The 27,271-nt window shown below is 42.7% G+C and overlaps 1 protein-coding gene across 4 annotated transcripts; it reads left to right on the top strand.

Moving 5' to 3' along the window:
• The first annotated feature begins 117 nt into the window (after positions 1-117).
• nisch (nischarin) lies at positions 118-27,271 on the top strand. 4 transcript variants are annotated; one of them, XM_076743805.1, is made up of 28 exons: positions 118-304; positions 927-1,010; positions 2,033-2,215; positions 3,980-4,028; positions 4,532-4,695; positions 4,784-4,879; positions 6,234-6,329; positions 6,427-6,579; positions 7,029-7,097; positions 8,167-8,352; positions 8,725-8,853; positions 9,215-9,328; positions 11,233-11,401; positions 12,903-13,021; positions 13,507-13,583; positions 13,885-14,163; positions 14,666-14,961; positions 15,999-16,210; positions 16,425-16,855; positions 16,965-17,149; positions 17,273-17,336; positions 18,385-18,523; positions 19,155-19,305; positions 19,813-19,932; positions 20,086-20,247; positions 20,864-21,036; positions 21,514-21,704; positions 24,639-27,271. In XM_076743805.1, exons 1-28 carry the CDS (start codon positions 221-223, stop codon positions 24,964-24,966), a joined length of 4,503 nt encoding a protein of 1,500 aa, XP_076599920.1. In that variant the 5' UTR covers positions 118-220; the 3' UTR covers positions 24,967-27,271. The 4 variants fall into 4 exon arrangements, 3 of the variants coding, with proteins under 3 accessions (XP_076599920.1, XP_076599928.1, XP_076599937.1); XM_076743813.1 differs by lacking the exons at positions 11,233-11,401; positions 12,903-13,021; XR_013077828.1 differs by lacking the exons at positions 13,885-14,163; positions 14,666-14,961; positions 15,999-16,210; ... (8 more) ...; positions 21,514-21,704; positions 24,639-27,271 and having other exon boundaries at positions 11,233-11,409; positions 13,507-13,532.

A 27,271-nucleotide genomic window follows, 5' to 3' on the forward strand; every position in this document is an offset into this window, starting at 1 on the left:
CTGGACGGAAACCGTGGTGAAAAAATTGTCACCGAACAAGTTTAAATAAAGTTTGAACGTTTTAAAGCGGTCAGCTGAGCTGCTTCGTTCGGTACCACAACAAACATGGCGTCAGGAGGCGGCTAACGGAGAAGAAGAGCTGGAAATCTTCTACAGCCGTTTTAATCAACCTAACAGTTTTTTATTTAACAACAGATAGTATTTTGTTCGCCCCGGCCTCATGATGGAGTCCGACCCGTTTCCAGAGGAGGTTTCGGAGAGGAAAGTGTGTGTTGTCGGGTCGGAGCTGGTGGAAAACTACACTGTAAGCTACGTCGGGGTTCCTCTATCTTAGCGCCAGTTAGCTTAGCTTGTAGCTACCCAAGCTCCAGGACTGCCAAAGTGACTGAGTTAATGTTGAATAAATGACTCTATCAGTGTATGCACGAACTGCTCGGTTATTTGACATTATTTGGTCAATCGTTATGTCTTCACCTCCTGAAGCTGGACGAAGACAACCAGAGCTGACAAGCTAGCTGCTAACTGTCGCGTTAACTGATGTGTCAGCCGGTGTCAGAGTTTACAGAGTTCTCTCTGAAGAATACAGACCTGACAGCCCACTGCAGCTTTTTCTGTCTCTGTCAGGGCTGATATTTCATGTCCATAAGGTGTGATTTTAGCACACGGTCCGCTTACTGGAACTGTCCTGGAGCTCTCAGCCGCATCTCGTGTCCATCCTCAGCGGATGGTTCAAACGTTAGCTTTACCTCACCTGATATCAGGTTTTGTATAGTCAGTTTTGGTATCTTTTCAAAGATGGTCTTTGTATTCCTTCATCTTTCTCTATTTAATTGTAGCTCCCATGCAGCTCAGGAACTACTTCGATCCCAACAGTTTTGAATTTAGGCAGGATGTAATCCCTGATTTGTCCTGCTGTCGTGTTTCAGGTATATATTATTGAGGTGACTGATGGAGAGCACAAGTGGACTGTGAAGCACCGCTACAGTGACTTCCACGACCTCCACGAAAAGGTAAGAGACCGGAGCAGGTCAGCCGGTGGCCGTTTGCCACCACCAGTAATAATCTTGTTGGTGTAATAGATGCTATTGCTTTCACCAAATGCTTGTTCTTTACTCTGTCCAGTTAAACTAACAGCAGCACAAATGTGGTTTGTTATAAAATTTAGTTTTGTTCTGTGATGCACGAAGCAATATTTCTTACAGACTGAATTTTTAAACCGTTATGTTTTGTCCCACAAATCAGGACAGCCTAATTAGCCAGCTTCATAATTGCATAATCAACCATAATGAATACTAATTAGAGATGCACGTTGTGGAAATTTAGGGCCAATATCTCTAATTATCAGTCTTGCAATTGCAGAAATGTGAAGAGGACAATTAAGACTACCTTTACTGATTAACCATTTTCTACTTTCCTACAATCAATACAACATTTACAGACAATTTGTAATTACCGTAAGAGTGGTAATTTTCACCGAGATTCATCTTTATCCTGAATTTGCTGTCAGTAAAGCAATTGGTAAAAATGTATTTACTTGCCTGTGTGACATTATATTTATTATACTTATACAAAATACTCGTGGTGTTCATTCACAATCACAAAGGAATCGTGCTCCACACGTGTTCATCTATTCATCTGTTCATCTACTAGAATCCAAGGTTGCATCTTCAAATGTCTTATGATGGACTAACAGTCTAAACATCTTTAGGTTACAATAATATAAAGCCAATCATCTGTCTTCACATTGGAGGAGCTGCACCCAGAGAATATGGGACATTTTTGCTTAATAAATGAACGTTTAGTCCTTTTTCTAAATCTTTTTTTTTTTCCTGAAAAAGTACAAGAGGTATTCATTATTCATAGCACAACACACACACACACACACACACACACACACACACACACGCAAACTAGTCTTACGCAATCGAGGGAAAATAACAATCATCCTATTACGCCTTTTTTAGGGAGTTATAAAATTGTCCATCACAATTGATTCCAATACATTTTTTTTCAAATGTCTGTTTCCCTTCAGCTGACGGCAGAGAAGAAGGTTGACCGACGGCTGCTTCCTCCAAAGAAGATGTTGGGGAAGAACTCGAAGAGTCTGGTGGAGCGGCGGCAGAAGGAGCTGGAACTCTACCTGCAGACGCTGCTGCAGCAGTTCCCACAGGCTACGCCCACTCCGCTCGCCTGCTTCCTGCACTTTCACCTTTACGTGAGTACACCTGGAGCTACTGCAGTCTTACTGTTGCACATGTCCTGAAACGTGTTCAGGTGCTTCAGCTGTCTTGCACTACACCCGATAGTCAGCCTGTTGGTAATTCAGTCATAATAAGAGGAAAATAGATATAACATATGCTTGACTACTCCCTAAGTAGGTACACTCCATGGCCAAAAGTATGTGGACTTGAGAAAATTACAGTTGCATATAACAGAATGTGATTCCAAACCATGGGCATTAATCTGCTGCTGTACGAGCCCTCTGATTTCAGGCCTCCACCTCCGATTCAGTCACAAGTGAAACAGTGAGATCCAACACTGATGTCAGGTGATACGTCCTGGCTCACTTACAGCATTTCAGTTTATCCCAAAGGTGTTCGATGGGGTTGAGGTCAGGCCTCTGCAGGCCAGTTCTGTTTTTCCACAACAAACTGGAAAGAAACATTTCTTTATGGATTTGGCTTTGTGCACATTGTCATGTTGAAACAGGTAAGGGCGTTCCCCAAACTGTTGATGCGGTAAATTGCTGGTAAATCTCCAGGGATTTACTGTTGTATTTCCATAAAGCTGGATGACATTATGAAGCAAAAATGCCAACCATTCACTGGTTGCAGCTTTTCCAATGTGGGGATTAGCTGCTATTCTGTTTGATATAATTGCAAAATGAAGGTTTTGGGGTTTTGAACTGTTGGTCAGAGAAAAGGAGAACGTTGATTTTATGATTGTTCACTTTTTTCTGACATTTTATACATTCAGCGCCACCTATGAATAGACAGGTGCATAGGAGAAGACCATGGGTTGATAAAACAGGATGAAAGACTCCCATGCTCTATCTCATACTCTTGCAATCAGAGAGACTGTCATCGGGTTGTTTAAATAACTAATTATCTGTTGAAGGTCTTTTCTGTTGAAGGTCTTTTTACCGAAATGTTGTCATGAATACTTTTCTGTAATTGCAAGTGTAGAAGATGGTGCGCATGGCTGGTTTCTTTTGCTTAATGCTGCGACATGACCTGTGCTACACTAAAACCAGGTCAAAATTTCAGCTGTGACTCCACTTTTTTGGTTTCTGGATTTCATCACATCAAAAAAATTGCTGATTCGCTGAAAACTGTTTGCCATGTGATAAAATATAATTAGAGAACAGGGATATGTGTGTTTTTCTGTCCAGTAAACGATGATTATCTCTCAGATGTAGAAGCGCGGCTCCAGGCTGGTGTTAGCAGCAGTTTAAGGCTTTGTGATGTCAGTGACTGTGATCATATGATTATGTCTGTACAACAGACCACTTTTGTCTGAGTCCTCAAGACTCTGCAGAGTAAACAGCCGATAGAAAAATCTTCTCATGTGACACGAGATGATCAACACATGACTGCCCCAGGCAAGGTTAAATGATTACAGAAAACAGTTATTGTTGTTTGTTATTCAGCTGCATTAGTGCTGCATGAGCACATAATTACTGTATAATGTAACTCAGATGAAAACAATGACGCTCACAGCCGGAGGTGAGGTGTCGTGCTGGACTTCTTCAATGCTGTGCAACTAATCCAGGCTTACATGTTACCCAGCTATTGTGACTCAGACACAATCAGAGGTTCAGTTTGTTAATCACGGATGGAGTTACCTTGACAAATCAGTGTCATCAGCAGAGTCGAAACCATGACGAGCGGTTTAATGAGCAGTGAAGAAATAAGATCATTTAACTCTACAAGCTGCTTGTTGTTTTGAAGTGAATCCACAAAGTCTTTGTCTCTTTCAGGAAATCAACGGTATCACAGCAGCGCTGGCTGAGGAGCTGTTCCATAAAGGTTCGCTTTCTTTCTGACCTTTGACCTCTGTTCTCTCATCTAGTGTTTCTACAAATGTGTTAACAATTAATGAGGCTCCTTCAGTTTCCTCTCTGTGTAGCTGCAGAGGCTTTCTCTCTCTCTGGAGTTGTTACTATGCTCATCAGCTCAAGATATAAAGTGCAGTGAGCCAGAATTCTTTATTATTATTATTAATCAGAGACAACGCGCATTGATTAACATCATGATGATATAAGTGTGGCACATTTAGTCACATGACTGCCTTTTATCCACAGTTAAGTAAAAATCAATAAGGCTGAGCTGACTCTTTGATTGCACAATGACATGATGTGAAACATGATGACTCTGCACTTTTTCTTTTTGTTTGTTTGGTTGTCTACTACCCCAAAATATTTAAATATCTGTCTTAAAAGCAGAAAAAGCTGCATCTCTCGCTGTACATTTTTCAGATGAAACCTGTTACAGTGAGCAGTATCAGACAGTTGTGCGTTCTTTCGTTGTAGGTGAGCAGCTGCTGCAGGCTGGCGAAGTCTTTTCTCTCCATCCTCTGCAGCTTTACTCCGTCTCCCAGCAGCTACGTTTGGCCAAACCAACCTGCTGTAATGGAGACGCCAAGACCGACCTGGGACACATCCTGGACTTCACCTGCAGGCTGCGATACCTCAAGGTCACGCGCCTCTTTATTTAAATCAAATGCTCATCTTACACTGTAGTGTTGTTTCAGTTGTCTTACTTGTTTTGTTTCCACTGGTCAGATTTGTGGTACCAGAGGTCCAGTAGGAACGAGTAACATCCAGGAGAGCAGTCTCCCCTTCGACCTATCTGTTTTCAAATCGCTGCTGCAGATAGAGGTAACGATCTGTGTTCTGTCTGCCCTCCTCATTCATATCACACACAAACCTATATTTGGTAATAGGTTAATGAACACCAGGTAAACCAGCATTTAACCCCTTTATACCAGACTGTCCCCTAACTGTCCCAGCTTAGTGCCTGGTCACACAAGTAAGAACAAAGTCAGATGGAACAAAGTGCGAGGATGATGAGGTGAATGGAGAGAGAATTTCTCTCTGACTGCGTCATTCATGTGGGGAATTTAACCACCTTGATGAAGGCTTGACAGCTGAAGACATACGAGCTGTTTGACTTGTGTGTTAACCACACAGCTCTCACACAGCAGAACAGTGTTTGCTACAGAAAAAATGAGATAACACTTTTAACCATTTACCAGTCAATATTAACCATTAACTACTTGTTTGTTAGTTTCTAAATCAATAGCAAATTAATTAGTCATTTTAAAGCTCGTATTAATGCCTCATTCTGCATGACCACTACTAGAACTACTAGGCCATTAACTAAGATTATTTCTTCAATAACCTCTTAATTACTGCTTGTTGATTAGTTAGTAAGGAAGTCATACAATACGAGTTTGATATTGTAACCCTAAATAATCCTAACTCCCAGAATAAGGCATTAATTAGTGCTTTAAATGACTAATAAAGCTGACGTTCTCATAATATGCATGCTAATAAGCAGCTAGTTAATGATAAATATGTAAAAAAAATTTGTTATCTATACTTATCGACTTTCTTCTCTCTTGCACTGTCTCTTTATGGATGAAAGGTCTCGAGTTCACGGTCTTTATTGAGTTGAGTCTGTAGTGAAATGGCAGGAATTCGAAACATTTGGCAATATTTCATATTGAAGTTGGTGAATCGATAAGGAGATGTGATGACACGTGACAGGCTGATGGAAACAGAATTATCTTTTCAGGCTTTTCATCATTTCAGACTTTAATCAGGGAACACTGACGCTGTGGTTCTTGCTTCATCTGCTGCAGACAGAGCCCCTGTGTCCCATCATTACTGAGAACAAAGAACAAAGGGGCTGGTCACAACTTACTACTTAACCTTCATGTCCCCAGTACGACTCAGTCCACAGACCCTTGCTGCATGACTCACTTCTCTTTCCAGCCGCATAGTAAAAACAGTCACAGAGGAGACAAATAAAGTGCCAGCTAAGACGATCAGCAGCAGTGAAATGCCATGATGTATGTGAGATACTGGTGCTCAGTTGATTATGTAGTCGTGTCATGTTTCCTTGGGTATATATCTGTATGAGTATATTGAAAGGGAGGTTTTATTTTGACTTCTCAGAAATTCACTGAAAAGCTGACAGAATAACTTCTATCTCTTCCTCTGTCTTCAGATCAGTGAGTGCAGCTCGCAGCAGATTCGAGGTCTGTCGTCTCTGAGGTCGAGTCTGGCAACTCTGAGTATCCATTACTCCACAGAAAGCATGATGGTACAGTTTAGACTAAATGCTACACTACAGCATGCATATTCACGCTTCTCTTGTATGCTGTGTACTGATCTATGTACTGTGATCTGGCTTCCTCTAGTCGATCCTGGTCCCTGAGGCGAGCGAGTTCTCACAGTGGGAGCCTGAGGGGGCGGAGTCTGGCTGCCCCGTCACAGCCGTCATCCCTGTGTGGAGAAACCTGACCACGCTGGACATGAGCCACAACTGCATCAGCGCCATCGACGGCTCCGTGGTAAGACGTGCCCACCAAACCCGAACTCTGTTAACATCAGTCGATAACGGTGTTTGAAAGTCAGTTTTTGAGTAACTCTGTAGCTCCGTTTTGTTCAGTGGTCATTGAAATCCTGGAGGAGTTGCAGGTGATGATGATATAATGATGTTAAGTTCATCATATTTGTAAAACTTGTGCTCTTTTTTTAATATCTTGAGATCCAGATGATTTAACATTTGCTTGCGTTTGTTCAGTTTAAGATGTTGATTGATAAAAATACTCAAAACAGACATGTGCTGACTCTTCTGCGTCCACTGATTGGTCAACTAGCTGTTGTGACAGGAGGTCAGGCCACACTGTCCTTGATATAACCCTCTCTGTCTTAACACAGAAAATATGTGTGAATAAAGGAAAGATTAGGTTCAGGGCATCATTTTCTGTGTGCTGACACTGAGCTTTCTCTGTTGTAGAAACTGATTCCAAAGGTGGAGTTTCTGGATCTGAGCTACAACCAGCTGTCCACAGTGGAAAACCTCCAGGTATGTGACGGCGTGATGACATCAGCTCTGCGAGGACAGTCGTCCTTTATGTCGGCATTTTTTTCAAGGATTGCAAAAAACTATTTTCAGTGCTGATTCATATGGTGGTTATTACCTCTGTCTTTGGTCTGATTTGTTGGTTTTATTTTTGTTAACATTGCAAGATGAGCAGTTGGGCTTTGGTGGATACATGCCATACATCCTGTGATCCAGTAGATGGTAGTAAAGTTCAGCAGTGACAAAACAAAGCTGGTTGTACAAATATGATGGGGGAGCAGAAACATGTCATTGTGCAAACTTCATACCGACAGCAGTCATAATGGAGCACTGTGGGACAGTGGTTTCATGGGAGGACTGGTGCAACTGTAACAATGCTTTTTTGTTCAGCAAAGTTGTGAGTTGTTTATGAGAAGCAGCAGTACTGACTGTCAAGTCTGCGCGTTCATAGATGAGTGGACTGTTGGCCTTGGTGGGGGTCTGCGCTCTCCGAGTGCCCTTCTGGTTTCTAGATTAATCAGTTAATTGACTGGTCTGTTAACTGTGAGAAAAGTCTGGAATTTTCCAGAGCCCAAGGTGATGTCCTGATTTGTCCGACCAGCAGGCACCTTCAGTTTACTTTGATACAAATCAGAGGAGCAGAACAAGAGGACAAGAAAATGTGACATTTCTGCTTGATGCATGACTTAAATTACTAATTGATTCTGAGACTAGTTTGCAGAAGGACCATAATGATGAGAGACTGATGATTGAAGAGCTACTTTTTTTTCATGTAACAGTCTTATTGCATGTCTGGAACTTTCCATCACTTGTCTGTGGAGTCTTCCTATCCCATCCTATGTCAATGCTGCACAGGATGAGACGTGTCTCTCGTAGCGTCAGAATAGATGGTGCAACTTAACAAATGGGGGGATTTAATGTAAAAGTAGTAGCAGCATAGCAGTTAGTGTTTGTTTTCCTCTCAAACTTAGGATCAAAAGGCAGCTGGTCCTGACAGGTGCAGGGAGACGCCCCTGCAGATGTGTAGTTTGTCATTAATAGTTGCACTGAAGCAACTGTCCTTTGGTTACAGCACCTGTACAATCTGGTCCACGTGGATCTGTCCTACAACAGCCTGCGGGTCCTGGAAGCTGCTCACACTCGACTGGGCAACATCAAAACCCTGAGCCTGGCTGGCAACCAGCTGGACCAACTGACCGGCCTCACCAAGCTCTACTCTCTGGTCAACCTGGACCTCAGCCACAACCAGCTGGCTCAGGTAATCACACTGTGGACGTCCTGATGGTCCAGTACTCAAAGTGATGTCGATACATACAGAAAGTCTTCTTTTTTTACTTTATCTTAAGAGTGCAGAAGAAACACTTGTGCTATTTTCTTTTGCTTGAAAACAATTGAGAACATGTAGAAAATTATAAACGTTATTTGACATCAGTGTCAGTGTAATTGATCCATATTAATTCAGTAAGTCCTCGGCCATCTCCATCTTCCCTTCTCCTCATTTTCTGTCATCTCTCTGCTGTTGACTCTTCACTGCATGATGAAAAACAACTTCAGGAAAAACATCCAACCACTTCTCTCCAGAGTTTAAGAGGAAAAACAGGAGGCTGATGGGTTTTGTGTGTGTTTCCAGTTGGAGGAGATCAGGAACATCGGCTCTCTGCCCTGTCTGGAAAAACTCAACCTGTCCAGTAACCCCATGTGCATCATCCCAGACTACAGAACCAAAGTCCTGGCCCAGTTTGGAGACCGCGCAGCAGAGGTACACCACCAAAACCACCACACTGTTAATATTACTACTGTACTACTAGTACTATTACTACTACTGCCACCAAAATGTTGTTCATGCTGTTACTGTTGTTTGTACTGCTAATACTGCTGCACAGGTAAACAACCAGCACCACCACCACACCGCTTAGGAGCTGCTGCTAACACTGACATTACTGCCACTACAAGTACCACTACTGCTACTGCTATAAAAACTGCTCATACCGTTACTAGTAGTCTTTCTCCATTACTGATCTATCAATATGACTGTTTCTACTGTTTATCCTATATCTGCAATCAGTAATAATAATATTGATTTTGCTGTTTTTTTTAATCCTTTGTGTCTGCGTCGTCAGGTTTGTCTGGATGGTAAAGTGACGACAGAAAAGGAGCTGGACACAGTCGAAGTGCTGAAAGCCATTCAGAAAGCCAAAGAAGTCAAAGACCGGATGAGCAGCGGCGACAAGAAGGTACGTTCTGTCGCATTGAATCAAGCAGGAAAGCAGGAGGTAGTGTTTAGGTCCACCATCTTCACATACAGTCGGCACTTTAAGGATTATTAAATAGTTTAGAAATGTTGAGAGTTTAAGTAATTTATCTTTCATTCATGTATCCAGTGTACAGAAATAATTCATGACTCTCTTTTTGGACAGTGAGACAGCAGAGCTAAAACAAGTTTCCCTGTAACATCTGTCTTAGTTGTACTCTGTTTTAGTCAGAGACTCTAAATGAATTAACCCTGAAACCCACAGTAGTGGTTTTATAGTTCTAACCTAATTTTAGACCAATGGGAAAAGACAAAATGGACTAATTCAATGTGACTAATAGTGGACTTGATATCAAGTTGATTACTAACAGATCTGTAAAGCCTGAAGATTGACCAGCAGTTGTTAAAACACACAGCAGCCCGTTTTGTTGACAAAAGGAGTGTAATGAGCTGCTGTAGTGTTTGTTTGAGTCACAACCTGCAGATCAGCAACCACAACTGGACATTAACGACAAGCTGACCTTTTTAGATTGGAGAGAGTATGCACATCAGCAGCAGAGTTAACATGTAATACACATGCAGCCAGTAAATCAGAGGAGTGTGGGCATGAGGTACAATTGGATGCCGGAGGTTGTAATCTTGGAAACTTTTAACAAAAATGTCCCAATGTTAAACTGGCCTGTTAAGTTTGCGAGCTAAATGTGTTTAAACATAGCCTGCAAGATTCTGTAGGTCAGTATTTTCTGTGAATGTGCACGACATATTTCCTGCAATTATTGTTATTTTTCCACTTTTTTGGTATAACAACATGTCAAAAATATTTATGGCCAGCTGTTTGCACCTGCAGAAGAAGCTTCTAACTGTGTGTGTTGGCTCTTGTCAAGGTGACTAACTAAGGGCCCTTCCTGTTTGGGTGCCCAGTCTACAGAAAAAAAAAAAACTGTTTAAAATCAAAGAGTCACAGCCTGTACAGGAAGCTGATGTCCCATTTTTAGTCCTGCCTACAAGTCCTGCTTTGTTTGACAAATCCGAGATGTGGGTGGCCATTCAGAGCTCTGGAACCGGGCTACAAAGACAGACCAGGATGTGGCCAAATTATTTTTAGTCAGGCTTTTATTTATTATTCATGAAATACATTTATACATTCCAGTGATATTTTTTCTCTCTCATATAATCATATATTTACGGGCCTGAGAATTATTGCATTTTGTAATAAAAATAGGCTTAGCAAAGGATCATAGCGTTCGGCTGTGATCATAACAAGTGCATGTAGTTTGACCACTATGCACGGAAAATAACCTGAATCAGTATATTTAAGATGCATGTTGGTTCATCTTTCATGCAGAATGCTCATAACAAAAAGCCCATCCATGCTGGATGCTTGACGTCCCACACAGGAAGTGATCTTTGTCTTTCTGGGTAGTGTAGTAAAAGCCTGACGACACAAACCCAAACAAAGTGTCTCTGCAGAAGGAGACTGTTGACCACCAACGGTGTCAAAGTGAGATATTGATAGCAGCTTGTTGGCAGACTTCTGAACATTTACGGATTTAAAGAAAACTGGCAGATTTACCTCTTGAACTCCACAGTTTACACACTTTGAACATTTTCCTACAACCTCATACACATGCATGTACAGTCAGTCTACAACTAGAGCAGCGCTAAGCTAATTCAACTGGGTTTGTTCGTTTTGTTGTTTCCGAATCAAAAGAGCACACCCGTCTCTTTATAAATGACCGAACGTTGCTCTTCAGACCTCTTTAAAAGCCGCCTGCTGTTGCTCTGCTGCTGATGAGCTGCCGGTTGCAGGTTCTAGGATGTAATCTGGTTGATGATGTGGGTGACCGCTGCTCTCTGAAGGCTTCCTCCTCTCTGTCCTCTCGTCAGATCAGTGAGGAGACCAGGCTGTCTGCCGCCGCACCTCCTCACCTCTCCTCCTCTCTCCCCTCCTCCTCCTCCTGCTGCACCTCTGCTGTTGCTCCTCCTGCTGTCACCTCCTCCTCCTCTTCCTCTTCCTCCTCCTGTCCGGCCCAGCAGGCTGTCTGCCCCAGCCAAGGTAATCATGTATGTATCAGGCTATGCAGGGCGGGAGGGAGCGGGGGAGGTGATTTTTCTTTCTGCTGTAAGGCAGCGGCCAGACAGACGAGTATCGTCCTCCGTCTGTCTCGACAGGCGATTCCCAAAAACAGCAGCTGACTGCACATGATGGAGCTGCAGCTAGTGATGATTTTCAGTATCAGTTAATCTGCCCGTTGTTTAGTCCAGAAGTACCCATGACAGTTACCCAGAGACCAAGGCGACATCTTCAACAGTCTGTCCAAGAGTCCAAATGTTGAGTTTACAGTTATAATAAAACAGAGGTTGACCAATAGTAGATTACAAAAGCGTAAGATTAAAGTACTTCATAAATCTGGAATTGAACATTAAACGCAAAATAATTAATAAGTAAATCTCGAACTCGAAGCGTCAAACTAACCATAAAATATCTATGAGGGAGTTTAGCGTAGCTTAGCAAAAAGGCGGGAAGCAGGGAGAAACTGCTAGCGTAGCTCCTTCACCTTCCAAAGTAGTCTGAAACAGAAAAGTAAAAACATGAAAACAGAAAGTCTGTCTGGCTGCTGCTTTCAGTGAAGATAAAGTTTGATTCTCACTGACTTTGTCTTTTATCTTCAGATAATGAGGATTAGCACTACGAAATGTGGTCTGTCGCATAGTTTGTCCACCAGAGAGCGCTGACGAGTTTGTTTCTCAGCAGTTAGACTGTGCACGCAGACTGAGTGATGGATTTACAAACAGCTGGACGACAGGAGAATAATTAATCAACGAGTGATAGTCACTAATGTCGTGACTCCCTGCTAATGCTCACTAACTTCTGTCTGTCACACTAATATTTGCTCTGGCGTAGCACAGGCTGCACGCTGTGCGAATGTCTGAATCTAAACAGTAAGAACCAAATGCATGTCGGTATTTTTTGATGCCTGTCCAGTGAAACAGGGTTTGACTGTTATGCGGCCTTGATGTTTTTGCTTTTTATGAAATTGGAAATTTGTTTCAGATTCAGTGAATCTCTGCATGAGCACTACTATTGATAACGCCTTTCTGTCAGAACTGTGTCTGCATGAATACGTGTTCAGCTAAAGCCTAAAGTCATGTTTACTGATTGTTTTTAAGACAGCAAATTATTTTCATAATGAGTGAATTTGCCATATGTATTGGTGTATAAAATGGTGAACAACACCCATCAAAATTTCTTATTAATATGTCTTGTTTCGCCCGACCAACAGTCAAAAACCCAAAGATATTTAGCAAATATTAAGATAAGGACAAGCTTCAAATATTCACATTTAAGAAGCTGGAGCCATGAAATCATTGCAGCACATTCTGAATACAGTTAAGTTAAACTTAGTTTCTGAAAACTTAAAATTATTCCACCGAGAAATAGAAAGAAAAATGTCACACTGTGGCACAAAATGACAGTATCAATCCAAAAGTAATGATGGTGGTCAGAGTGCTGGTCTCCATCAGCGTCAGTCATCTCTTTGGTCTCCTGTCTCCAGAAGTGACGAGCAGAGAAGAAGCCACAGTCCCCCCCAGTGTCCTCCCTCCTGTGGACGCTGCACCTCCCCCTGCAAGCTTTAACACCAACACACACCTCCTGTCTGCTAACCCCACCCAGGTCAGACACACACCTGAAACAGCAGGGAGGGGAGGGGTCTGTCACCAGGAGTGCAACTGTTTCACTGAACAAAATGTCTTGATACAAACTGAAAATGTGCATCGTGAAGAATGACAGAGGATTCAACTAAATGTCAAACATTTCCAGACTGAACTGTCAGAGGGCTCAAATGCAGCCTGATAATACTGACAAGATAAGTCTCAGAAATATTCTCCCAGAAAATCTGTACATAAAAGTGTTTCAGATTGTTTCTGAAGCCTGCACAACTTTATTTATAAAGCACCTTTATACAAGAAGTGAACTGAAGTGAGCTAGTCATTGTGAGAAAGTTTTCATGCTAATGTTAGCGTTTAGGTCAAAGCATCGCTGTGCCTACGTACTGCGAAGGAAGGGAGCTGGTGATGATGTGTGCAGATGGAAGTTTATTTAGTTATTTATGTTTGTTTCAGCTGGTTTCTAATGTTCCTTCATGTGTTTGTCTGCAGGTACAACAACCTGCTGTCAGTCTGTCTGAACACACACACTGTGGAGCTCCCACAAGTATTTCTACTATTACTGTCTGGTCAGTATCAAATAACAGGGCTACTCACGTAATAGAAATTAGCAACTCTTATTGAATATCTACTCACCTCAGTGAAACTGAACTTTTTGAGGCTTTTAATTTAAAAAATCTGTGCAGGAAGTGTTTCAACGTGCTGTGTTTTTGAGCAGTTTAATTGACCTTTATTGACACACAACAGTAACACAAAACAACGAAAATTAGGAACATGAAAGAATCAGTTGGTGCTACAGTTGGTTAAATATTGGCATTTCATGTGATGAAGTCGTATATTCATCCCTTTCTCTCTCTCTCTCTCCTCCAGTTGTGTCTGCTCCTCTTCCTCCTCCAGACCAGTTGAAACCACTTGCTTCTCCTGCAGCGCGCCCTGGTGTCCTCTGTTTCCTGCTCACCTGCTCTCCCTCTCCTCCTTCAACAAAGACTTCATTACCCAGCTCTCCCATCGCCTCAGCTCCACCCTGAAGGAGCAGCAGGTGAAGACAAAGGAAGAGGAAGAGCAGGAGGAGGAGAGGGAGGAAGAGAAGCCGTCTGAATCCAGAGAGGTTCAGTCCTGTGTGGAGCTCACCGAGGTTGGATGTCCCAGGTAATTTAACCAGCAACCTTCTCTTACTGGTTTGTTGAATTTCCAGAAGTTCTCACTGGTGTCTTGAATGGTTTCTGAAATCTAATTAAAACTCGTACTGATTTCTGAGGTCAAATAAACTTGCCTCTGACTTTTGCCAGAGGTTGTTGCTGGTTTGTAGAATTTCCAGATATCCCTGCTGGTTTCTGAGATCCCCTTAAAGTTTCTCTGATTCTCATTGGCTTCTTAGAACCTTTGATTTTCCCACTGTTGTGTGGAACCCCCTTAAATTCAGACTGGTTCCCTAAAAGGTCCCACTGGTTTGAGATCCTCTAAAATTTCAGTGGTTTCTGACATGATGACGTCTGAGGACTGTGTCCAATAAGATACAAGTTTGTATTTTTGTATAAAATCAGTATGTGAAAATGTATAAAAATTAAATAATAAAAAATGAATAGATAAATATAGATATTGAAGGATAATTCTTCTTGATTCATCCAAAGTTTTATGCTCATTTTTCCAGTCCAGGCTCCAGGGACGGATACTTTGAGATGGGTCTGGATGACTCTGTTGAGGAGTCGGTCTGCTCCTCCTCCACGTCGCTCGCTGTTCCTCCTGCAGAAGACCCCGATGGCCAGCAGGGGGAGCTCTGTGAAGAGGAGGAGGAGGAGCAGCTTCAGGTCAGCAGGGTTCTGTGGTGCTACTGTCTTCAGGTGAAGGAGGAGGTGGAGCAGAAGGAGGCGTGTCTGGTGCTGACGGACCGGCAGTTGGGCCTGATGTACCTATCAGATGATTTCTCATGGACCAATCAGGACGCAGGTGGGCACACAATCAGCTTTATGCAGTTTATCCAAACAAATATGGAAGCTGCAGTTGTCGCTGTTGTTTTTTCATATTTGCATGAATTATGTTTTCTACCCATCTTAGATTGAACTGATTAGTCTGAGTTCATGTGAGGCCCTGATGTAGCAGCATTGCAATGTTAGCTGGGTAACTTTGCTATGAAAAACCTGGAACCTCCTTGTCATTATTTCTGTTCATAGACGAACAACCAAAAGAATTCTTGAAAAGTTTTGCTGCTGCAGGTTTTAGAAAACTTTGAAACATCTTTTCCAACATGATGAGGTTTTTTCAAAGTTCAAAACAGAAACAAAGCTTACAGATGGACCTAATGCAGAACTAGTTTAGTAACAGGAAGTGAAACAGAACTCGTCTTGTGTTAAGACATTAATGAAAGTCTAGTTTTTTGACAACAGAGAACAACAACAGACGTTAAATTGTTGAACATAACACATAAACTTTGCCTCACTGTCAAAATTAATCTGCCATGACTGCTAATTAACAGTCAAATCATAAGTGGCTGAATCCTGATTAACAACAAACAGCAGGACAGTCCTTTAACTTGATGACTCAAATGTGAGGACTTGATGCTTTTCTTTCTTGTGACAGTAAACTGAATATCTTTGATTTATTGGGTGAAACAACTAATGTGACCATGGACATTTTACAGGGCTCCAGTCCAGACTAACCACGAGTAGCACGGATGCTCTCTACTGAACATTTTGGTGCACCAACAAAATTTCGGAGCTCCACATCATATTTTTCACTGGTGCTCCTATTTACAAAATCTTTTTAAGTTGTCTTCAAAAAGGGTCACAAAATGCAACTAAATGGTCAATGTTTGGAGCCCTGTTTTCCAGTTAATCCATTCATCTGTTTAATCAATAGTGAATTAAAAAACATTTATTTACAGCCCAAATATACATTAAATTACATGATGTGTGGTCGAGCTGTAGTGCAGAGATGATTTTGCTGCATGCTGGAATATTAAGAGCGATCTTTTCTCCTGTTCTCAGACCAGCAGCAGAGTCCTCCTGTTGAGGAGGTGCTGTCCAGCCTGCAGCTGAACCTCCTCGTGCCATACTCCCAGCTCCTGCTGTCCTCCGAGGCCGAGCTCCCTGACTCCTGCCTTGCATTTGGCCTCCAAGCCGGATCGACCCGGTGGTACATCTTCTCCGAGGCCGAGGAGCTCCGTCAGACCAGGAACGAGCTCACAGTGCTGATCCAGGTCAGAGAGCAGCACACGATTAGAGTCCTTGAAGTAAAAAGGGCTGCTTCTGTTTTTCAGTTTTGTTTACATTAATAAGTATTTGCTTCATCTTAGGTGTTAAAATCAAATGTTGTGAAACATGTGTACATGTTATGAAGATGATGAAGAGCGATGTGATGTATGAAGTCTCATGTGGCCTGGAAAATGAAAACCTTGTCCCTTGTTTTTCCAGGCACCAGTGTCGCAGAATGACCCGGAGCTCCCTAACACTCCTCACCTCCTCCCTCGTTCGGTCATCAACTCCTGGGAGTTGGAGGAGAGTCAGGGAGCCCAGGGAGGCTATCCTGCCCACCTCTTCCCTTCCTCTTCCTCCTCTAACCTGGACACCCACCCCCTCCTGTCAGACATCTTATCCAAGAGCGAGGAGCCCAGCCTGCCCTCTCTCCTCTTTCTCACGCACCGACACCTCTGGGTGCTGAAGATCGACTTCAAAGAGCTTGCAGAAAGAGAGAGGAGCAGCGCAGACCTTCATCAATCCTCCTCCTCCTGGTGCAGGCTGGTCCGTGTGCCCCTTGGCTCTGTGGTCCTTCACCCCAGAGAGAGAGCTTCTCTGCTCGGGGACAAATCCATAAACACCTGCCCCGACCCAAAGCACCACTGCAGGTACAGAGGCTGTGATTGGATGAATGGAATTTGATCGAGTGGTGGAAATGGCTTTCAGTGCATTTAAGTGTTGTCGTTATCTGTATTTTAACCATCATGTTGTGCCCAGGAGGAGCCACACTGTGGAGCTGCTGCTGGGCGGCCAGAGGCTGCTGCTGCTCTTCCCTCTGGCCCAGGACGGAAGCTCCTTCCTGCGGGAACTGAGCCAGCGGAGAGCCTCTCTGGAGGGCCTGAAGATGGTGGCCCTGCCCCGGCCCTGCACGCCCTGCCCACACCAGGGGCAACACACACAAGGTGAAGCCTGCTCATACACTCCGGCCTCATTTCAGCTGACGCTTTCATTAACTTTGACCCCCACTGGTTTCCTCTCTCACTTTGCTTGACACCTCCTCCTCCTCCTTGTTGTTGTGTTCTCAGGCCACTACAGATCCAGGGACCAGTGCTGTTGTACCAGTACCAGGAAATCACACAGCACCAGCAGGTAGACTTCTGAAGCACTTCTGTTTTGCATAGATTACTCTCTCCACGTAACCGCAGAATTCCTCTTCCTCTTATGCCTTAATTTACAGCTGCATGCTAATAACACACTTGTTCTTAGATTGAGGACAGCGTGTCCCAGTTTCACAACTGTAAACACAATGTGCTAATCTTATCAGGGCACTCATTTATCAGTGAGTCTATATGACATTTATTTATCTAAAACAAACCATGATGCACAATAAATGCTGATGGACGTCAATGGAGCTGTAATTTCAGCACTTAATCACTGGCCGATACACTGGTGTTGTTGATATTTGATCTTATCACAGATGTATCAGTGTCAGCTTTGCGTATGTTGGGTGATAAGTAATGAGAAACATCAGAGATGTGTTTTAGTTGATATAAAAACAGTCTCTGTTACATATTTTGTCCACTGAGAGCACAGATGAAATTATTTCTGCAGTGAAAATGTCCCACTCAAAACATATTTTGGTTACTGAAGAACTTATTATCAAAAATATTTATTTATGTGGTATTTTTATCAGTACTGGCCTGTATCAGGCTCTAACAAAAATATATTTTTTGAAGTATTTATTGTTTTTGTTTTTTGTTTTTTTGGTCAATCACACCACTACCTGACATTTTTTCTTTTTATCCAGCTGTGATTTGTTCCTCTCTGCGCATTAAATGTTGCATCAGGAAACATGTCGTGTCCATCAGCGCCATGCTTAGTTATAGTCGCAGGGACACTGTGTGATTAATTGGTGTCCTTGATTGTTCAACATGACAGCGTCCAGGTACACTCTGTACAGTGCACGTAGTTTATTACCTCAGAGGTCTTGATGTGTTCTTATTAACTGAGAACTGACCCAGAACCTGACTCAAATGATCAGGCCTGTTAGACATCATTCAACAAACACCAGGAAGCACAGTGTGTCATCTTCCCTCCTCACAGCCGCTCTGTAGCGATCATGAGAGCTGACTCGTTGCCGTCTTTGATACCTATATCTTTTCATCTCTCCTTGTCTCTCCTCCCTCGCCCTCCTCAGCTGGGACTCATCCCGCCTCCAGGTAGAGGAGAACCAGCCATCCCCCCACCTCACCCCGGGCCTCTCCCCAGGACTGAAGCTCCTGGCTGGGCTTGGAGGACAGCAACTGCTGGCCTACTTCCACAGATATCTAGCAATGGTAGGACACACACACACACACACACACACACACACACACACACACCATTTTCCATAGTAAGCCATTGCTGTTCAAGAGTGAAATTAGGCTGCAATTAACAATTATTGAAATATGCATGTTCTAAAGCCAAAGTAGTATTATAGAGACTAAGACAGCCAGCAAATGAACAGCTGGAACCAGAGAATCTTTGCTTGAAGAATGAAAGTATTTAGCAAACTAGTTAATTTCTGATTTTTTTCAGCTGTGAATTTTTGTTTTGTGCAACTTTGCCTGCAGTTAGTCCAGGTCGAGCCCAGGACACAGACAGCATGTGGAGTAACAGTAACGGTCACTAAAGGCACAGAAAAGTCACCTCAAAGACTGCTAACATGCTCACCTTCCTTGATTTCTTTAGAAAGAAACTGCCGGATGACTTAAGTCAGATCTTCTTCGATGATTTTTAACCTGAGATGAAGTGCACTTGGGGCTCTTTCTGCCTCATCTCAAAGACAAATTGTTGTCCTACAGCATTGATCACTTTTAACTCCAGGGAAGATCTTCTGTTCAGAAAGACAGTTTACAGTTCATGTGCCATCTTTTTAAACATTCAATTTTCTTTACTTTTTTGTGCCACTTTTAATGCCCACGCCAGTCTGAGGCAGAGGAGGTGAGACAGGTCTTGTGGCTGTCTGTGGTTCTCTACAAGTCTCCAGAGTCTGAGCTCACCTGCTGCTTGCTGCTCTCCACTGATACAATCTACTTCCTGCTGGAGGACTCCGCCTCCACCCTCGGTCATCACTCAGGTACGACAAACTGACATGATTGGTTCAGTCGAAGCGATAAAGGATTACATTTGAAATCACATCATGTAGTGCCAGAATCCTACTGCTCCTGCTGCTGTGCATTCCAAGTCAAGTCTCAAGTCTACAGCTAAGCTACAGCTAGCCTAATACCTGCTGATTTACTGTAAGCAAGCTATGCTACCGTTAGCATCATTAGCATGTAATCTTGGTAACATTAGCATTTTGCTCAAAGTGCAACTGAGGCAGATTCAAAGTTCACTTTACACCTTACCTTAAATGCATTTATGTATATATTTGCATAATTTCCTTGGACCTCAGGGAGAGTAATACCAAGGTGATGGAGATCCAAATAAATAAACGAAATGTGACATCTTTTCAAAGAATGGCAGCCAGCAGTTTGTCTTCTGGTGTGTAGTGAACATTGCAGTCTCAGAGGGGCATACGTGTGTCTGTAGACTTTCACTTTTGTTAAATCTGTTTGTGTCTCTCTCCGTCTTTCTCTGTCAGTGTTGGACATAATGGACTCCGGAGATCCTGACGTCTGTCTGTGCTGCTGTCTCTCCATCAGACTGTCTGAGCTGCTGTCGGTAAATGTGGGACTGTTTGACCAGTACTTCAGAGTCGTAGGTCAGTGGATAAACACACCAGTGTTTGCAGAGGTCATACAAATTAATACCAAACTGTTGCTTAATGCTGATATTACTCTGAGTTACCATCTCACCTGTCCATGGACACCCCCCCCCCCACACTCTGTTTCCCTCCCTTTTGCTGTGTTTGCAGGTCGTTCGGCCGATCACATCGTGTGCTGTCTCAGCAGGGACAGCTATGGGACGGGCGTCTTCCTTCAGGAGCTGATGTCGGCTCTCAGTCTGCAGCAACAGCTTCCTCCTCCAGAGCCGTCAGATCAGGACTTCTACTCTCAGTTCACCAACACAAACACAGGTGAGCATGCAGGGATAGAATGCTCTTCCCTCTACACTTCATGTACTTATCATTGTTGACAGGTCTCATGGTCTACAAACAAAATCCAAAATGTCTGTTACCTGACCACATAAACACCCATAATAAGGACATTAAACAGTGAAGGAGATTACAGAACCAATTTGCCATTTTGTAACCTTTAAAAGACAAACCTGATTACAAGACAGGCGACCTTCTCCTTGCTTTTCCTGGAACAAGATAAGAAGCATTTTGAAATAAACATGATAAGCCATGTTTAACGTTGTTCACATTTAAATGGAAATATACAGAACCAATTAAACCAAAATAATATGCGAATTTAGTAAAGTACAGCAGCTTCTCAATTGTATTTACATTTTTTAATTTCAAAGAGAATCTGCATTTACTAGTGGATGCAGTTGTGCTCTTCAACTTAATAACAGTTACTAAAACTTCAGTAATGTTGATGTTTTTGTCCTGATATTTGGATTTGTTGAAATTGTTTAAAAATCCTTGATTATATCAGCAAAATTAAAACAAATTGTCTGACTCCTTGGAAATTGTCGTCCTGCTATTAACCTGATAATGGTGACAAGTATGATTTTGTCTCCCCCTGTAGGTAAAATGCAGAACTATGAGCTGGTCCACAGCAGCAGGGTGAAGTTTATTTATCCCAGTGAGGAGGAGATGGGAGACCTGACCTTCATCGTGGCAGAGAGGAAGACTCCGGCCAGTGCAGCGTCCTCGTCCTCACGCTCCTTCAACGTCCTGCTGTATCTGCTCGTCTTCCAGGTCAGAACTTCTTCCTTTGTGAATAGAGGGTGTGTTAATGTGCTGGAACTGTTCCTGGAACAGCAGCAGAGTATCCATCCGCCCAGTGCCTCTGTGCTTTGTCTCTGGCCTCAGTGCAGGTTGCCAGATATGATTGATGAGCAGGTTTTGTACAGATTAAGCAAAGGAGTTGAAATTAGTGAGCTTTAGAGGTATTGGTGGGTGTAGTTTTGAAATTTTAACAGACGTATAAGAATATTTTGGCCATAATCATTTTTTTAATGGTGGTAATGGATCACAATCAATCACTGTGAAGGTTCCTCTCAGGCCTGCAGAGCTTTATAGTTTTGATTCACTCTCACTGATCTCATAGAGTTGTTTGCTTCCCCCCAAGTGGCAAAAAAATCATTTAATGGAGGTTTAAAAACGTTGGTAATGGGCTTGTTATGTTGTGATTTCAAACTCACTTTTTACCTGTTTTCCATTCCTTCCCTCCAGGTCCACATCCCCACCAGTCTGCCCAGCCAAGGCTCCGCTCTCTCAGGCCACTCTGCCTCTGTTTCTGGCTCCGCCCCATCTCCTGTACTCCAGCCCAGGACTTTGATCCTGACCAGCACCGACGTGTTCCTATTGGATGAGGACTATGTCAGCTATCCTCTGCCTGACTTTGCCAAAGAACCTCCCTCCAGGTGAGCATGCAGGAAGCCCACGGTCGTGGAAAACCTTTCAAGGGCTGCAAAAGTAAAATTGTTCCCTCCATGTATGCTAGCAAGCTGAAATGATGTTTGAATCTAATGTCCGAATGATGCCAGGCAAGTGCATTTTTAATATTTGGCACATCCAACATGAGAAAACACTGAGAGATGGCCTGTCAATACAGACGTTTTCAACTCAGCGAAAACCACGGTGAGATCAGTCAGTGGACCAGCGTCTGCCTCCGACCTGAGCACAGTTACACAAAGTACTAATACTAACACTGAATGCTACCGCAGCTTTGGGATATTTTGTGTGCTTTTTTAGTTATTTTATTAAAATTTTAGATCAAAAAAGGCATGAGCAGAACTATATGACAGTCAAGGTTGTGAATGATGGAGTCACTGAATAGCAGAATCATCACTTTGGGTTTGGGAGGCAGACCAACAAACCTTAAACAAACTGAAACACGTTGTCTCTCATGAACGCAGCAGAGCTGAAATTTGGCAGCAAATAAAAAAAAAAAGGTGTTCCCTCGTGTTTTTGTGCTCATCAAAGAGGAAGAAGAGGGGACATTGACTGGCAGATGAAGTACCGTGTTGACGTTCAGTCATAGATACACAGAGGGTGTCACAGGGAACGCGGAGCAAAAACAAACCGCTGAAATCAATATTCACTGAAGCCTGAAAACAGAGAGGCAGAACCGTCAAACTTCTCATTGTAAGGAGGAGCAGAGACTGTGTGACTGAGCGAGAAATCCAAAATACTGATCATAGTTTTTGTTTTACTGACTCTCCAGTAACTCCCAAACATGTTTGGGTCGATCAGAGTTTAGTGAGTGTGATAGAAATGAAAGGTCTAAATCCTTCAGTATTGACTATTTACATGCACAGTGTGCTATTTCTAATAAAGATATAATGATATGATAGAATGATGATACAGCTGCACGGTAAGATTACATTAAAGCTTGTACTTAACAGGCACTGGACATCTTAAAACCTTTGAATTGACTGAATGAAAAATATCAGACTGCATGCAGATTTCCTTTAATAGTCTGCTGTAATATTTTGTGCTGTGTCCAGTACTGTTTCTCTTAAGTACTTTGATGTTTTACGTCATTATTCAGTCTGACGCTGTGTTTCTGTCAGCTGCCCTCTGTTTGGTTACAGCTAAATAATCCCCGTCCCACTCAGTGGTGACTGCTGTGTCTGTCCCGCTGACGTCATTTTCATCTCTTTGAAGCTGATCTCTTGTTCATAAACGAATGTGGTGTTTTAGGAATTGTGAATTCTGTAAATTGACTCAGAACAACCTTAACAGCTGTGTCCAAGAAAATGATGTCCCCATTCTTAATCCTGTCTGCAAAGCTCTGATTTGCTCAGTACTTTGTCCTGCTGAGGAAACAACCATTTAAGAGCACAAAACAGACAGATTGAATCACTGATCAGATGATATGTGATATTTGTCGTTATGGATTCAGTACAGTTCTCCCCCATTAACAAAATATTTAAAATCTGAATGCAGCTTTTAGCAAGCAGCAGCACTTCAGAGATCCAGAGTTGCTGAGACAGAAGCAGCGATGGTTTTGTGGTTGTGGTTTCAGGCCAGAGGCAGAACAGATCTGCTGCATCACTCTCTCTTAGTGTGGACATCATTAAGTGAATGTAATAGGTGCGGTTTGTCTGAGTTGCTCTGCTGTTTACTGACTCGCTGTGGCGTTCAAGAGGAGACTGCTCATTGTTTTAACTGAGTTACAGCCTGACAGCTGATACAGATTGAAAATCTCTCCATCGCCTTACATCTCTGATAATGGACCTAAACATGAACTCACCAGACTTTTGAGTTGAGATTAGAACGAGTCGTTTAATCTTTAAAGCGGCTATAATTGATATTTTTGTAATACCAAAATATCGTGACAATGTGAAAGAGGTCGCTCGTAATGATGAATCTACAGAGAGTTATTACCTGAGGTTGCAGCATTCCTCAGCTTAATGGAGCTTTATAGCAAGTTTCAGCTCATTGTTTAGCCGTCGGCCTCAATTTTTCCATTCTTGCTCACTCTCACCACTCTCATGTTATTTTTGGCAGTCGGCAGCTGTTTTCAGCAAAAAAGCTCTAAACCCCATTGAGCAGCTTTATCTGTGCAATAATCGGTGCAATCCAACCTGTACATAACAGTCTGTAAATACTATTTATAATTTCTTAAGATGACGTTTTTTTTTTTATTCCACTCTTTATATACTTAATGTTTTTAATTTGCATGCACTTGTTACCCTACTCTATCCGCTTTATTGGTGCTGCTGTAAACTGGAATTTCCCCTTGCGGGACTAATAAAGGAATATTGAATTGAATTGAATTGAATTACCTGCTCAGCACCAAACAACAGACAGATACAGTTAGAGACTAGATGATGACTATAGTGGAACATTTTGCTGCTAAACAGTCGGATATATCCCTCAGGAGCTGGTAGAGACCAAAAATAGAGCTAAAAAAGACCACTGGAGGTCTTCAAGTTTACAGAGGCTATAAAATGAGTCTTGAAATTTTTAGCCTGATGGAGGAGAATCTTAAAACTCTGCTCCCTCTTCCACCTGCAGAATGTTTGAAAGAGGGTTTTACTTGGTCCAGAGCTGCTTTTGTGGTGTGCCAAGCCCACCTCCATTTTTGGTTCTCAGAAAAATCTGATTACAAATAATCCAACACTTGTTGTGCCTTTCATTGTGATATTGACTCTGGGAAATTAAATCCCACTTGTCCAGGATGACTTTAATTCATCAGATAGAAAATCAAGTAAAAACCTTTTTGTCAAAGACACAAAGGATTGTTGTGTGTTTGATTGAAAGGACGCCTTTCAGGTTATTGTGATGGTGACTGACAGTACGGTAATAGTCATCGTCCTCTTCATCTTCCTCATCATGTCCTCCTGCAGGGAGCGGTACCAGCTGCGCGAGGCTCGGAGGATCCGGGACCTGGACCGGGTCCTGCTGGGGTACCAGACGTACCCTCAGGCTCTGACCCTGGTGTTTGATGATCTGCCTGGCCCTGACCTGCTCTGCCACCTCACCATGGACCATTTTGCCGCCGGAGGGGAGGAAGGCCTGAACCGAGGGGGCGGGGCCAGTGGGGGCGCAGAGGGCGAGGTCCAGTGGTGCGTCTTTGTCCCAGGAGCCGACAGCAGAGAGAGGCTGATCTCACTCCTCGCTCGCCAGTGGGAGGCATTGTGCAGCCGGGAGCTTCCCGTTGAGCTGACCGGCTGATTGGTCGATGAGGATGACAAACACATGGGTGCCAATGGGAGCTGATTGGCAGGAGGAGTCGGTGAATGACCAGGATGATACACATGGATTCAGGGCTTAAAAGGCCTCAACATGCTTCAAACCAAGTAGTTTGTACAAAGTGTTGTCCAACCAGGTCTGAAGGCAAAGCATTCTTGAGCTGCTCTGATTGGTCACAGTGTAGGCTGAGCCGCGATGAATCAACGATGCACATTTTCAGTCTTTCCTTGAGGGCATTCGTGGTGTCGCACTCTGTTATTCACATGAAAAGTGACAAGTATTTTTGTGAAGAAGGGAAAAAAGAGAGCTAGAGAGTTTAAATATGTCTACTCACATACCTCAACACATCTCGCCACTCAAATCATATTCCAGCATGACATTTTTGTGATTTGAGCAGTTGTCTGTGAGGATTATTCTCAGTAAGCACACTAGAGAACAACTACGGGTGTTTCTTGACGTCATTTTGACATTGTGTTTCAACAAAAGTTGAGCCAGGTTAAACTTCTTACCAGATCACCTTTATTGCTCTCGCCAAAGCCACCAGACTCCATTTACAGAATCAGTAATTTCCCTTTGTAAAACACACCTCATGTTTCATGTATCTTTAACTTCAACAGAACCAAAATAAAACTCAGGAAAACCGTTCTGGTTTGTCTTTTCACTTGTCCAACAATCATTACCAACATCTGGTTTGGTCAAAAATATTATGATATGTGAAAATATTCTGGCCTTACACGCTGTTTTCCCCTGTTACTCCTCTGATGTCCGCCCTCTCTCGTTGCTCTCACATTATTTTCACATCTAATGCAGTGAGTTAAGGGTTTGTTTCGACCAAACCAGAGTTGATAGTGATTGTTGGACCAGTGAAAAGAAGAACCAAGATGGTGTTGGTGAGCTTTAATTTGCTTCCGTCGGGTTTGAAGCAAGTGTGTTTTGCAATGATAAAATGACTGTATCTGCAAATGGAGTCTGGTTGCTATGCCAAGAGTGGTAATGACTGTGGCTGGTTGAACAAAAACTTTTCATGTTAAATGATCCATCAGGCACTTAGTTTGGAGCATACTGAGGCCTTTAGTCTTACTTTTTACAGAATGGAAGGGCTGCAGCTCTGACCACACACTGCTTGGTGTCCGCCACAGAACAAAACGGAGGGTTAGGAGGACTCAGCAGACACCAGGCTGCCATTACAGGCAGCACGAGGGGCCTCGCACGGACCTGAGATAGTGGGATTTTCTGGCACAACCTCACTTTCTTGCAAAGTGTCTCACATGAAGCAGATTTACTTATTTGTTGGATGACGTGACTGACGGACAGACTGGTGTTGCACAGCAGGGGGCGCTGCAGACAGTCCACAGGAGTTCTATTAGATTTTAATCAGTATCACCGTAAAGCAACAGCTTGTCATTTCTGGTAAATCCTCTTGTTCTCTGTCTCATCTAGAGTCAGATTAAAAGATGCGTATCAGTTTCATCTCCGTGTGTCCAGTACAAAGATCTGCATGTGTTAGCCTAGCTTAGCACAAAGACTGGAAGTGGGGGGAAACTGCTAGCCTAGCTCAATCAAAAGTGAAAAGAAATCTGCCTTCCAACAACTCCAAAGCTGACTGATATACATATTGTTATTTATGTAAAGTTACTTAAAACCAAAAATCACTTTTATACGTTTTCATTTTTACATTTGCACAGCGTGACTGTCGGTGAGGCAACAAGCGGATTTCCCAAAATGTTGGACTGTTGTTTTAAGTAGCACACACACACACACACACACACACACACACACACACACACTGCTGCTTGGCACAATCTGCTCTCTGAACATTTTATTCCTTGCACATTGTAATTAATTAAGCAGTATTACTGAACTGTATATTGTTATTAATATTATATTAATATAATTGTTGCTCTTGGACAGACGGATGTTTTCCATCCTGAAGCTAATTTTGTACTAAACCCGAAGGTTGTGATGATATTTCCAACATGAACTCTGAAATGTCATATTTAGTATTATCATTGAGTATTATTTTTTATATTTTCTTTGTGTTTTATTTTATTGTAAATGACATTTTTTGAAAATTATTATCGACAATGGGAAGCTAGCCAGCGTTGGACCCCCCCACCACCACCACCCTTCACCACAGTTGTTTACGTTACATGTTGTCGTCTTGTTAAAGGGGAATGCCACTGAATTAAAGTGAAAATGGAAAAAAAAAAAAAAATTAAAACATTTACCAATTCCTTTTTGGTTAAGCAACAGTGCTTTAGTTCTTGGGAAATCAGCAGAATTTAAC

Source organism: Chaetodon auriga, chromosome 2 (genome assembly GCF_051107435.1).
Source record: "Chaetodon auriga isolate fChaAug3 chromosome 2, fChaAug3.hap1, whole genome shotgun sequence".
Taxonomy (NCBI): Eukaryota; Metazoa; Chordata; class Actinopteri; order Chaetodontiformes; family Chaetodontidae; genus Chaetodon; species Chaetodon auriga.